Source organism: Coenobita brevimanus, chromosome 24 (assembly GCF_032717465.1).
Source record: "Coenobita brevimanus isolate Jiangsu-jjx chromosome 24, ASM3271746v2, whole genome shotgun sequence".
Lineage (NCBI taxonomy): Eukaryota > Metazoa > Arthropoda > Malacostraca > Decapoda > Coenobitidae > Coenobita > Coenobita brevimanus.
In genome coordinates this window covers 55,935,465-55,950,814 of record NC_136977.1, presented here as the reverse complement: position 1 = coordinate 55,950,814, position 15,350 = coordinate 55,935,465, and the positions used below count along the sequence as shown (strand labels likewise).

Genomic DNA, 15,350 nt, shown 5'->3' with positions numbered 1-15,350 from the left:
TCACTATCTTGCAATTTCTCCACTCTTCTCACAGGAGTTGCTTCCTCCTGTCTTCCCCTTCGTCTCCTCAACCACTTTCTTTGCAGCTCTACCTTGGCCATCACTAAGTGATGGTCCGAGACTCCATTCCCCCACCCTCTCCACACTCTTGCATCCAACATTCGCTCATCCACACACACGTAATCTATCATTGCCTTTCGTTCAACAAGTTCACCATCCATCCTCCTCATTACTCTCCATGTATACCGGTGGATCATCTCATGCCGAAAGTAGGTGTTGGCTATTGCCAACCCCTTACAAGCACAGATGTCCACCAAAGCACTTCCATTCCCATCTACGTCATCTGGCACACACCACTGACCAACCACTCCATCCACTCGTACATTCCCAACTTTGCCATTCATGTCTCCAATCAACAGCACTCTCTCGCTCCTCTCAAACTTGTCCATACACGCTTCTACACTCGCCCAAAACTCATCTTTCACTCTTGCCACTCGATCCTCTGTTGGGGCATACACACACACAATCGCCCACGCTTGTATACCTACTTTCATCCTCACCCATACAATCCTTGCACCCACTGTTCCATACTCTCTTATATTCTCCTTCCACTTCTTGCTTATCATTAGACATACTCCTTCTCTTGCCCTCTCATTTTCATTGACTCCCGCACATATACCTAAACCATATTCCCATTCTCTCACCCTTTCACCTTACCATTTAGTTTCAGTCAATCCACATATATCCACTTTTGCATCCTCAAGCACCTGAACAATCTCTCTCTTTCATTTGATCATTCACTCCTCTCACATTCCACGTTCCCACCCTAAGAATGTCCTTTGTCCGTTCCTTAGTCGTCAACGTATGGTCCGTCCGGGTCCGAGGCGCTTTGTTCGCTTTTTTAGTTAGTTCTTTTTACAGGGTGGGGCACTAACCCAACACCAACCCTTTTAGTCGCCTCGAACGACAAGCAGGGATACTGGGGGAGTATTCTTGAAACCCCCCTACCCCCCAGGGGTTTATCGAGTTGATTAAAAATGTTTGTGGTAGCAAGATAAATTCTGAAGGATGTCATTTTGAGCAGCTTTACCTGGAAACATCAGTAAAAATCCATCCAAAGTCATAAACATAGTACACCCATAACAGAAGGAACTTGGTTTGGTCTGGTAGTAAGGGGATAATGAGTACAGTATTCTAAGGCAGCACATACTGTATGCAGTGGAAACGTAAGCACAATGAATTACAAGACAGCCAGTAATTAAATGACTTGTTAGCATGAAAGAGGGAGACAGGAGGTACATGAACATTTGGATGTTTTTGACATCAAGGGCACTGCATTCATAATCACCACCACAAGTGAAACTGTGGAAATGGTTCTAATTAATTGTGCAAGGGTAGTAGAGATATAACACCTTTTGCCTTGACTGAAGGATGTAAAGATTAATTCCCAAGTTTCTGAAGGTGCCATAATAACCTGAAACAACAACAACAGCCTGTTTAGTCTTTCTCCATCCATCAGATGGTGTATGGGATTCAAAGGAGGATCCTTGAACCAGAAGTTGATACAGGGATCCACCTCTACCTATCCATGATTTTCCCTGCACAGCAGGATGGATGTACACACCTGTGTGAGTCTCTCGCATGACTTGTGGCTTGGGCAGTCCAAGAAACCAGAGGGAGAATACTGTTGACTGGTTGATGGTTGAATTATCAGTTTGATAATGTCACAGTTAAGGAATGAGCTAGATTCATTGTACTGTAGTATGTTAATTTTTTCAATCTAACTTCACATCATAATTTCATAAGCATTCAGAGTTGACTAGAAAGTGATGTACAGAAACTTGCCTTTTACTGGCTATAGTATCACCAACCTTAAATATTGTAATATTGTGATTGGAGTATAAACCATACAAACAATTACTGTATATACTTAACCTTTGCAAAGATGGTAAAGGTTCACCATTTACCCAATGTACAAAGGATGTATGCAGATTATGAGAGAGCATGAATGACTAAATAAAAGCAAAGATTGGTGTATGCATTTTTATTTATGAAAGATTGAATGAGAGTACTATAAATGGGAGTGTGGGTTGATTGGATCAAGGATTATATGAGCAGAACAGAAAGTAAGTGCATGATACAAATGGTTGTATGTGAAAATCTTGCTGTAGAGGGCGAAGTGGCTAGAGTGAAAGTAGAGTTTTAGGAGTATGTTGAAGCATGCTTGGAGAAGTTTGATGAAAATGAGGCTTCTCATTTACTTTTTTGTCATCACATATGAGATAAATCAAATCCTCATGTTTGATGATAGTTCACACTGAAGTGTTTCTTCCCATCTAGCCCTTTTCTTGTGTTCTGGTGTTTCTGTTCCACCATGTACCACCATCTAAGACTTTTCCTCATATTTGCAGACACCTGTCTGTAGTGCCAATAATTCTAGATATTATTTTAGCTTGTGTCCCTTGCACAGACAGATAATGGCTGTAAATTTGTTCTTTGATAAAGTCCTCCTTACCACCTGTTAGAGAAATAAATGGAAATAATAAAGTGTCTATAGAAAATTGTCACCAGCACCAAGCAATTCCTTTTTAAAATATCACTTACAGGTGACTTATGGCAACTGTTACACCCTCAGGTCCCCTGCTGGGCAGCCCATACATTTACTGAGCAGCCAGGCATGCAACACTTTCCTTGGTTTTCTTCTGCCCGTGTAAGAGGCTGTGTTGCACTTCCTGCCTCAGTAATGCCGACTGGTCATATTGCGAACATTATTTTTTCAAGCTATGTATTGCCTTTTTTTTTCTTAAAGAAGTTGCAGAACCTTTCAAAACTGGACAGACATTGAAAAGCTTTGAAGTTTTCCATTGAGATTTGTTAACACATGCAGGGAAGGAACAGTGGCTTGTACATTATGAGGAAATTAAATCACTGTTCAGTCCCCCTTGCATAAGAGGAAAGAGTAACTCATGAATGCATAATTAGGGGATAACAATATGCTAAACTACTCTCATTATACCAAAAGACAGGAAATGGTCATCAAAGGAAGATGGCCATGGAGGTGGGGTAATGACAAGTCCAGAAATAGAAGCTCCATCTTTTTCTGACACTTTCTTTATATCTGCATCAGGTGTATTGTCAGTTTGACAGGTACTACAGCTGTGTAATGAGGTGCTTCATTGCCAAATAGACAGAGTGGGTTTTGAGCAAGCTAGGTTTTAATCCTGATGGCAAATATGAGAATAATATTGTAATCAATATTTCAGGATGCAGAGGACAGTCATGCCCATCTTTGTGCACTGGTGGACTTTGCACTGGAGATGAAGGCAAGACTGGAGGATGTTAACAAACATTCATTTAACAACTTCAGACTTAGAGTGGGTATGTAATACACCAACACCGTGTATCTGTTTTCTCATTGTTTGTGAGTTCTGAATCATGTACTCATTGTGTTAATATAGTTGATGCTTTCAATGGTTGTGGCATGATAGGAGTTTTATAGTAGTTAGTATTAGACAGGAGTTTTAAAGAGATAAAAGCTGACATTTTAATTAACCAATTAAGCAAGCAACATAAGCATTTAAAATACCTGTCCTGCAGTGATTTTTTTTTAGAGATCTGTCTGTCTATAGCCAGATGCCATAATCCTATAAGGGATGGCCGTTTATCTTTGAGTTAGTTGTTTTACAGGGAGGGACACTAACCTTATGCCAAACCACTTGTTGACACATAAGGAACACATATGGGTTGGCTACATGGCTACCACGCAGCATTGTAAATAGTTTCCAGATGTACAAGAAACCACTAGGCATGTCATTCGGTGAACAGCCACCTGAAAAGGAAAGAAGAGTAATAAAAAGTTACAGGAAAGCTGGAAGAAGTAAGAGGAGAGGAGTGCAAACACAGAAAAAGAATGATCAAGATGAAGGAAGAAGCTGGCAGCAGTAAATTAAGTTAGTGGATGATATAGTGTTGTCTATTCTTCCTTCACCTTTATCATTCTGAAACAAGCAAAAAATTTATTTTGTTTTTATACACATCAACATGGAACCAGGCATTTGGGAGGCTAATTCAGTGCATATGAAGCTAAGATAAAGTAAGCTTAAACTGTACATATATGATTGAAGTAGGGATAATATGATAATATTTGGAATTGGAAGTTAAAAATTTACTCTACAATACTGTACTGTACAATATACTTGGATAGGCTTCCACCTTCAACACATTGCAGGATGTTCAAATTCTCCTTTGTGTCTGATGTGAGCTCCTAAAGAAGTAACACATGGATACAAAGCATTAATGACTGAAGAGAAATGAGCTGCCTGAAGATGACCAGGGCCTATGAAGTGCAGGGTAGAGGAGTTGAGGGTGTGATTGTAGAAGGAAAGAGGGGTGGGAGAGGGCCAAGGAGTTCCACATGCAGATGTGATGCCGAGGATACTATGAAAAAACATAAATCCTTTGGATAGAGTATCATTACAGGTAATCTGGTATCACATAGTATTAATGCAATAATTTTAAAGTTTGTGATACATGTCATAACCATTCTGTGCTTATTTTTGGTCATGAGTTGAGGATAAATAAATCTCAATTATCATGCAACCTCATCTCCCTTACTGACCCAACCACTCATCTGTCCCTTTCATGCAGATACAATAAAGTCTCGGTTATCCGTTGTAATTTAGCCAGACCCTATGCTGAATAACATAAAATGCCAGATACAGTATTGCATCATCTCAACATTCAGCATCAAGCCGGATATTGTGTTATTATCCGTCTCAACCCTCTATCCTAAAAGCTTTCCCATGAGTAAAAGATGAAGACTAAGCATAAAATACAATAAAATAATGATACAATACAGTAATACAATAATACAATGCCAGTTGGCTGCTGATTATGAGCCGGTTGATACACCTCAATGCCAGATATTGCATAGAACTGCTGGTTATGCCCTCTTTTGGTGCTGGACATTACATAATTTTGCCAGGTATTGTATTAATAGAGTCAAGCCAGCAGCGCCAGATATTGCATTGGGCCAGATATTGTGACGGCGGATAATTGAGAGTTTATTGTTCACACATGCATACATGTACATATTTGCCTACTTTGCTACTTTCCTCTGCCTTTCCTTTTTCTTAAAGTGGTAATTATTTACCAAATGGGTGCAGTGATTCCACCTGCATTATAACAAATTCACAATCCCAGTGTAAGCAATTTTGGTAGATAAGCAACATAGATAGTTAACTGATCCACTGTGAGTGCAAGAAGTGATTAGAAAACAACAATATATAGCTTTTTTAGGGTATTTAAGGAAGCAGCCAGGCTGAGTTTACTGACTGTGTCTCTGACTGGCCATGTTCAGTCGATTTTGGCCACATTGTTTATGAACCATTACTCTGGACACGCAAGTGTATCCCATGTCAGAGCAATGGGAAACTTAATAATTTAACCAAACCTAGCATAACCAAACCAAACCTAATCCAACCTAACCTCACTAGCATTTGACAGCCAGCTTTTAGATTTAAAAATGCACTTCTGGAACGTTAAATATGGCCGGCTACTGGCAGACGTCAGCAGAATCTGTATGCATTCTAAATCCTCATATATATCTTTCATAGGTAAGTTTATGGAAATCCCCAGTAGCTGTGGTAATCCAGGAATAATAACAAGTAACCTGTGAAAGACTCATTTCAATAGAAAATATGGAAAGGCCACATCCGTTTGGCAAATAATTAATCTTAAAGTATCGCCCTATCTGCAGTCTGGCTAACACCTCTGTTATCTCCCAAGTAATGATAAAAGGGTCACCTAGTCAAAGGTGTAATATAGTATTACACTGATTTAAACAGTAAGCAGTTATTATATTGAGTGTTTTCAATGGATGTACTATATAATAGATCATTTCAATTAGGTATCAGCCATGGGCCACTGGTAGGAGGTGTCATTGGAGCAAAAAAGCCAGTGTTTGATGTTTGGGGTAACACAGTCAATGAGGCCTCTCGAATGGATTCCACCGGAGCCAATGATACCATCCAGATACCCCGTGACTCTGCACAGGTGAGGCATGTGCTTTTGTCAGATCTCACTTTAAGCACCGCATTTCCACTGCTCTGACTCTTGACTTGTGTCCCTTTAACAAGGTCCAAGATTCACATCTGTATGTAAGAGTTTGTATCACAGTACATCATGCAGTTACTTCTTTACTTCCATAGTTACTTCCCTATTTCTTATCACTGCTTTCAAGGAACCAGCAACTTTTCTTCCTTATTGTACCCTTTAAAGCACTTCATCCTCCAAACATCCATTCTTACATCACACTACCCAAGTACTTAAATGCACTCTTATTTTCCATTTCCTCATCATCCAGCCTCACTGTGCTTTCAGTGACTTTATTTTCTCAAAGACCCTAACTTTACTCTTCTCTACATTCATCTTTAGATTCCATTTTTTACACACTCTACCAAACTCATTTACCAAGCTTTGCAGTTCCCCTTCATCTTGGCTTAACAACACAGTATCATCTGCAAACAAGAGTACAGGGAGGTTCCAGACACTGCCCTGTCTCATTAGGCTGCTCCAACATCCACACCCCTACCTTGTATCTCTTTCATAACCCCATCCATAAACAGATTAAACAACCATGGAGACATGATACATCCCTGTTTCATTCCAACATTCAGATAGAAAAACTCAGTTCATTATCCACATGTACTGCAGCCTTAGCATCCTTATACATACTCATCATGGCATTCAACAACTTCCCACTTACTCCATATATTCATAATATTTTCCACATTCCTTGTCTGTCCACTGTCATATGCCTTCTTCATATCCATGAAGGATGCATGCAGCTTCTTTCCCTTCTCTAGAAACTTTTCCACTCAAGGCCTAAGGATGAATATCCGATTTACACAGTCCCTTCCTGTCCTGAAACCTCCCCATTCATCTCCAACTAATTCACCTGTTATTCCCCTGTCGGTAGGTATCCTACCATATACTTTTCCTATTAAACTAAGAAAACAAATGTCCCTATGATTATCACATGATTTTTTTTCCCCCATTTCTTTTGTACAGGGGAATAATTATACCTGACTTCCAATCCTCTGGGACTCTACCTTCCTCCCAGGCCAGTCTGCACATCTTCCTTATCCATTCTACAATCATCTCTCCCCCATGCTTTATCATTTCACCACACACTCCATCAGTTCCTGGGGTTTTCCCCATTTTGACCTTCATTGCTTCCACTACTTCCATCCTGCTGATCTCTTCCCCCTGTCTCACCTCCCTCCTTCTCCCAGTCTTTCTCCAGCCACCTTTACTCACATTACTTTCATTCTCTATGTTTTACAGTTCCATATAGTTTTCTCTCCATCTGCTCACTTCTTATTCCTTCTCTGCTATCAGTCTACCATTTTTTCTTTCACTCCCTTACTAACTTCTTTATCGCCCTGTCTGACTCTCTGTACTTCCTTCCAGAACATTTTCATACATTCCCTCCACTTTACACTCAAATTCCTTCCAAATTCCTCATCCACTTTCATCTCTCTCTTACTAATCTTTTGACCTCTTTCTTCCTCTCTCTATATAACTCTCTTCCATCTCTCAACTTCCCTCATACCTCTGCTTCCCATCTACTCACTGTATGTTTTCTTCTTTTCCGCCACAGCTTGTCTCACCTCGTCATTCCATCATGCTGTTCCTTGCATCCCCTTTGATCTTCTCTTCACCCCAAACACCATGTCACATACTGCACAGATTTCTTCTGTGAATATCTTGCACACGCCATTTACATGATTGATATTATTATTTGGCCTTTGACTGTTTGATTCCCTTTGGAACAAAATTTCAGGTGCCTAAGAAGGAAGTCTTTACAAGGTGGCATCAGTATAACTGAGCACTGGTAACGCAGTGATCCCTTGTTTATCGTTCATAATTGGTATATGGCACATGATAAAAAAAAATTTGCGATAACGAAAGCACAGAACCTATGGAATTTATCCTAATTGGTACCAGGCACCCCAAGTGCAAGACCAAATTTTTCCTTTCATGACAATTTAAATTCACTAAATACAGTACTGTACATACATACAAACTGTTATGTTAAGTAACAGAAATACATAAGCATGGATGGGTTATTAGAAAGTGATGAAAAGGGCACACTAATGAAGAAACACATACCGTAGAGAGATCTGAGATGGGCTTGAAGTAAGGGGTTCTGAGGCTACCTCAAGTAGGCCTCATTTTTGAATCCCTTAGAGTCATCGGAAACCACAGACCCTGCACCGTCATTGTCAGCAGAAACCAGCTCACACAAATAACAACGATGTTTTTTAGGTGAAAATGTGCTATAACAGCAGGAGTGCAGATTTTCGTGTCACAGTGATAACGAAAACTGCTATAACCAAGTGCACTAGAACCAAGAGATCACTATACGAGTATAAATGTCTCTCAGCTTCCTCCCTATCTTCTGAAAGGAGGTTGGTGAACTGCAGAAGGGCAACTTCCATTTGCAGTTCACCGAAATCACTTTCAGATGAGCCAGAGGACCCAACACCAAAGCTTCAGTGCGATCCAACCCTGTAAATTTCATCAGCCTAAGTCCTATGTCTTGGAAACGACATTTCAGTAACATGTATATATTTCACATATTTTACTTGCACCATAACATTTTTTATTACCTGCCCTGAAATCTACATGTGCATTGAAAGAGTTATTATACATGTAATTAACTTGGCACATACTGTATCTGGTGATACTGTACAGTACTGCTGTTGTTGTTGTTGTTGTTGTGCTATCCCAGTCTGTCTGATCAAGCAGACCCATCAATCACAGGCAAGCAACCACCCCAGCTGGGCCATCCTGTGCAGTGAATCGATGCTCCTATGTGGCTGACAGCACTTCACCACAGCAAGGCGCAAGGACTAGTATGGAGGTCTGGTTCCTGGATGGATGCCACATTTGTGTCTCCACCCTGTTAACCCCTGCCACACTAATTCTTATCAACCTGGTTACCTTCAATGAGTCATTGTTTTGGACTTTTTTTTTTTTTTTTTTTTTTTTTTTTTAAGTTGATTTTTTGTCAGCAGATTAAGTGTTTCTGAGCTCAAACTCTTCATCACCCTCGTCTTTTTGTAATTTACTCCTCTTGGGTATATGTGAGGGCAGCAGTAAGTCACCAGCACCATGGGAGGTTAAGTCCGCCATTGCTGGGCCACAAATGAGAGCTGAACTACTAAATATGTGGTATTTGGCAACTGTGGTGTGGCCGGGCTTGGCAGTTGCTCTGATGGCATAGAGGGAGACTCAACATTCCGATGGAAACCACTGATGCTTCCTCGTGCTTGAAATTATAATACGGAGACCCATAACCTTATATGAGACGATCAGCGTGGCCAAGGGTGGCTTGCATATCACCTCATACGAGGCGATGAGTGTGATGGGGATTAATAGAGGCACCATACTAGGCTCCACATCACCATGTTCTTTGGTTATATGGTTACCACCCAGTGTTGTTAATGGTTTCAAGGGTTATGGGAAACCATTAGGTTTGCCACTCGGTGTGGAGCCACCCAAGTGAAAGGAAGAGTAATAAACAGTGACAGGAAGGATGGGAGAAATAGGAAGACAGGAGAATGGACACAGAAAAATAATGAGACATGAAGAAGTAGGCAGCACATCATCAAGTGAGTGAATGATGGGTATCCCCATGTACCACTGGATACAGTACTGTTGTACAGTAGTGTATAACTGAAACCATAATTTTCAAAATGTATGCATTTTTTCTTGACTGAATTCTTTTGTTGCGGTCATATATAATCTGAAGGTGTCTTTCAGATCCTTAATTTTCGAGGGTTCCGGCTGCAATATCGTGGAAAGATAACAGTGAAAGGCAAAGGGGAAATGGACACGTATTTTGTTCTGGGACGTAAAGCCTCACGCACACTACCCTTCAGTCGACAACCTTCCACATATAACTCTCTGGCAGAGGTGGTGTATGGCATGGTCCAGGCCCGCAAGAAACAAACCATTAAGAGAAGTAAGTCTAAACTTAACCACATTTTATCCATCTCTAAGGCCCAGCCAGGTCTTAGGATATTACTGTAATAGTATGATTTTTGTTGATTTTGAGAAACCCTTTGACAGAGTCCCTTGGGAGGTGGTGAAGCGGGGAATGAGAAAGCTTGGGATCAAGGAGTGACCGGTTAGAGTGGTTATGGCTGTGTATGTGGGTGCTCACACCCAGATGAGAGTGAATGGAGATTTGAGTGATGAGTTTTCTGTGAATGTTGCCGTGCATCAGGGACCAGTCTTGAGCCCCTTGTCGTTTGTCATGGTGCTTGAAGTTCTCTCATGCGACATAAAAAATGGACTCCCATGGGAGATGATGTATGCTGATGACTTGATGTTGATTGCAGAGATTGTAAGGGAGGCAGAGGAAAGATTTAGGAAATGGAAAGGTGGAATGGGGCACAAGGGTTTGAGAGTTAATGTGGATAAAACAAAAGTGGTGATATCCAGGGCTGGTGGTGGTATGTCAAAGCAGAGGGAGAGTGGCTATTTGCAGTTTGCCACAAGGGTGTGAGAAGTAACTCCATCTTGTGCAGTATTTGTGGTAAGTGTATGCATAAGACCTGTAGTGGTATTAGAGGTAGACTACAAGATGACACTGATTTTTGTGTGTGATGTGTTGGGGCGAGCATGTAGAGATTATCAGGCATGAAAGGATTGATCTTGCTGGTGAGTCTCTTGAGTGTGTGGAAGAGTTTTCTTATAGGAGGACTTGTTATGTGCCAGAAGTGGAGCTGGAGCTAGCACTGTGGTTAGAGTGAGAAGTGGTTGGAAGAAGTTCAGGAAGCTGTTGCCTCTTCTGACATTGAGAGGGCTCTCTGTCTGTGCTATGGGATCTTGGTATGCGCCATGTGTTAGGAATGTAATTCTGTATGCTAGTGAGACGTGGGCAATAAAGGAAGAAGATGTTTGTAGGCTCAAACATACAAAAATGGTGATTAGATGTGTAGTATGTCTTTGAATGATGGGGGGGGGGGCTAGGTTTAAAATTGAAGAGTTGAGAGGGAGAATGAGACTGGCGAGTATTGATGTTGTGAGGAGGAGGGGTAGATCGAGATGGTTTGGACATTGGGAGAGGATGAAGAATGACAGTTGAGTGTGGAAAGTGAGAAGTATGAACATCAAGGGTAGGGTTGTGAGATGCAGGCCAAAAATGACCTGGGATAAGGTCATAGGGTGTGACCTCAGGGATAAGAGATTGAATAGGGAAGCTGCCAGAGATTGAGCAGCATGAAGAGCCACCATTAGGTGATCAAGCCCAGCACATGTAAGCATGTTGAAACCTTTGTAATCAGGACAAAGTGATTTAGTTATGTTGCTCTTTCTTCATTGTCTTGAAAGCTTTTCAGTGTATCCAAGAATGCAGATGGGTGTTGAAACTATTGATGTAGCCCCAAATATTCAGTAAAATGACAACTCCAACGTTATGGGAGTTGAATACCTATTTTTTAGATAACTCATGTTGGTGAAAACTGTAGCATAATAAGCAAATTATTGTGTGACATTTGTATTTTTTATGTATATTATTGGGACTCTTCTGTAATGAGGAAAATCTATCCATCTATCTATTGCCAGACGCCTTAATCCTGTTCGGGGTGGCCATAAACAAATCACCTCCACGTCGCCCTGTCCCCCGCCATTTCACTGCCCTGCTCCCAACTCACACCCCCCTCTCTCATATACCTCTCCACCCCATCCCTCCATCTCATCCTCGGCCTCCACCTCCCTCTCCCCCCCTCCACCTAACTCACATACACTCTCTTCGTCAGTCTTTCACCCTCCATCCTCTCCACATGGCCAAACCACCTCAGTGTATTCCTCATAACGCTTCCTATCACATCCACATCCACACCACAACGCTCCTTTATATCCTCATTCGTCAGCCTGTCTCTCCATGTGACTCCACAGGCTCCTCTTAAATAACTCATTTCCACTGCTCTCACTCTTGACTTGTGTCCTTCCACCAACATCCAAGCTTCACTTCCATACATTAGAGTTGGTATCACAATACTGTCATGTAGTAACTTTTTCACTTCCATGCTCACTTCCCTGTTTCTTATCACTGCTTTCAAAGAACCAGCAACCTTTCTTCCCTTCTGTACCCTTTCAAGCACGTCACCCCCCAAACCTCCATCCTTACTCATCACACTACCCAAGTACTTAAACGTACTCACATTTTCCAATTCCTCACCATCCAGCCTCGCTGTACATTCACTGACTTCAGCTGTCTCAAAGATCATCACTTTACTCTTCCCTACATTCACCTTTAGATTCCGTTTCTTACACACTCTCCCAAACTCATCCACCAAGCCTTGCAGCTCCCCTTCGTCTTCACTCAACAACACAGTATCATCTGCAAACAACAGTACAGGGAGTTTCCAAACACTACCCTCTCTCACCAGGACCACTCCAACATCCACTACCCTACCTTGTACCTCTTTTATTACCCCATCCATGTACAGATTGAACAACCATGGAGACATGACACATCCCTGTTTCAACCCAACCTTCAAAGAGAAAAATTCACTCAGTTCACCATCCACACGCACTGCAGCCTTAGCACCATCATACATACTCTTCACAGCATTCAACAACTTCCCATCTACTCCATATATTCTTAATACATTCCACAATCCTTGTCTATCCACCCTGTCATATGCATTCTCCAAATCCATGAAAGCCACATACAACTTCTTTCCCTTCTCTAGAAACTTTTCCACTAAAGATCTAAGAATGAATATCTGATCTACACAACCTCTTCCCTTCCTAAAGCCTCCCTGTTCTTCTCCAACTAATTCCTCTGTTCTTTCTCTAACGCTGTCAATAAGTATCCTACCATACACTTTTCCTATTATACTAAGAAGACAAATACCCCTATGATTACCACACACTTCTTTTTCCCCTTTTCCATTGTACAAGGGAATAATTATACCTGACTTCCAATCCTCCAGAACTCTACCTTCCTCCCAGGCCAATCTGCACATCTTCCACATCCATTCTACTACTATCTCTCCCCCATGCTTCAACATTTCACCACACACTTCATCAATTCCTGGGGCTTTCCCCAACTTAACTTTCTTCATTGCTTCCACAGCTTCTATCCTACTGATTTTTACCTGTCTTCTCACCTCCCTCCTTCTCCCAGCCATTCCCCAGCCACTTATACTCGCATCACTTCCATCCTCTATGTTCAACAATTCCTTAAAGTGTTCTCTCCATCTGCTCACTTTTTCTCCCTTCTCCACTAGTAAGCTACCATTTTTATCTTTCACTCCCCTGCTAACTTCACTTCCACCCTGTTTTACTCTTTTCACCTCTTTCCAGAACATTTTCTTACAGTCCCTCCACTTTACACTCAGATTCCTTCCAAATTCCTCATCCACTCTCTTCTTATTCTCTCTTACTAATCGTTTTACCTCTTTCTTTCTTTCTACATATAACTCTCTCTTCCGCCTCTCAACTTCTTGCACGTCCCTATTTCTCATCCATTCATTGTATGCTTTCTTCTTTTGTGCCACAGCCTGTCTCACCTCTTCATTCCACCACGCTGTTCCTTGCACCCCCCTCCGTCATCTCTTCATCCCACACACCACATCACATACTGCACATATTTCTTCTATGAATATCCTGCACACACCTTCCATGTCCCCTCTTTGCTCCAATTCATATTTGCCTAATCGCTCCTCCACTTCTCTCTTATATTCTGCCTTTTTCTCATCCTCTTGTAACCTTTCCACTGCTTGCAAATACTTTCTTCCCATCCCTCCCTTCTTCTATTACTCCATCTTATTTGTATCTTGATTCTGGCCACCACCAAGTAGTGGTCAGAAAGTCCACTCCTCAATAAGCTCTTGCATCCATTACACATCTTCACATCCTTTCATCCACACACACATAATCAATCATTGCCTTCCTTTCATTCAGTTTACCACCCATCCTTCTCATCACTCGCCATATATACCTGTGGATCATTTTGTGCTTGAAGAGGATATTGGCTATCACCAACCCCCTCCCAGCACAAATGTCCACTAACGCACTGCCATTCTCATCTATCTCAGCAGGCACACCCCACTTACCAACTATTCCATCCACCTTCACAGTCCCTACTTTACCATTCATATCACTGACCAAAAACACTCTCTCATTCCTTCCAAACTTTTCCATGCACACTTCCACATTTGTCCAGAATTCTTCTCTCACTCTGCTTCCACGATCTTGCATTGGTGCATACATGCACACAATCGCCCACATTTGTATTCCAACTTTCAATCTTACCCACACAATCCTTGACCCAACTGATCCATACTCTCTTATGTTCTTCTTCCATCTTTTACTCACAACTATACACACTCCTTCTTTTGCCCTCTCATTCTCACCTACTCCTGCACATATACCCCATCCATACTCCCAATCTCTCACACTCTCACCTCTCCATTTAGTTTCAGTTACTCCACATACATCAACTTTCGCACCCTCAAGCACCTGGACAATCTCTCTCTCTCTCACCTCATCATTCGCACCTCTTACATTCCATGTTCCAATTACCATGTCCTTTGTCCGGTCCTTGGTCGTCATCGTTTGGTCAGTCCTTGTCCGAGGCTTCTTGTTTGTCTTTTTAGTTAGTTGTTTTCCAGGAAGGGGCACTAACCCTCCGCCGCCCTTTTTAGTCGCCTTGTACGACAAGCAGGGATACTGGGAGAGTATTCTTGAAAAAAAAAAAACTACCCCCAGGGGCTAGGAAAATAAGGTATATTTTTAAGACTTGTTGCTGACAGACCAAATGTTAACAGTAAAGGCATGTATACAGTAGTGGACTGTTTGGTCAGTTTTTGCACCTGACAGAGAAACAGTCAAAAGCCAGCACTTACCATCTGGGACAAGACAATCAGTATACACAAGCCTAGGAGAGTGAGGTATTTTTGCTCCATTATGCTTGATAAATATACATGGGGCTAGCCCTTATGCTTGAATTATTGAAACAAGCTTCACCATTCTGAGCATGGTCCAGGCTGGGTTTGCTTGAAGCAAGTTACTAGCCAACTTACTATGGTGTCTGTGAAACACTCTTCACACCTACGTATGCATGGTGCTATAGTTTATTGTGATATATCAGTCCTGTAAATGGAGAGCCTCCAGTACTTCAAAGGTATGGTACAAATACTGCATGGTAGAAGAGTGACTAAGGAATATTACAAATTTTTCTTGTACTTGCTCACCTTTATCTGCTCCAGCTGGGTGGTGGCCAAAAGTACAAGGATGCATTCTCTTTTTACTCATAAACACTC

General features: G+C 41.6%; 1 protein-coding gene across 1 annotated transcript in view; it reads left to right on the top strand.

Annotated features, from left to right (window-relative positions):
• LOC145393387 (adenylate cyclase type 8-like) overlaps positions 1-15,350 on the top strand; it is a 261,593-nt gene that overhangs the window by 224,932 nt on the left and 21,311 nt on the right. The window contains exons 25-27 of the mRNA XM_080267483.1: positions 3,264-3,378; positions 5,909-6,054; positions 9,832-10,033. Of these exons, the coding sequence (XP_080123609.1) occupies positions 3,264-3,378; positions 5,909-6,054; positions 9,832-10,033 (463 nt within the window). The remainder of the gene's footprint in view (positions 1-3,263; positions 3,379-5,908; positions 6,055-9,831; positions 10,034-15,350) is intronic.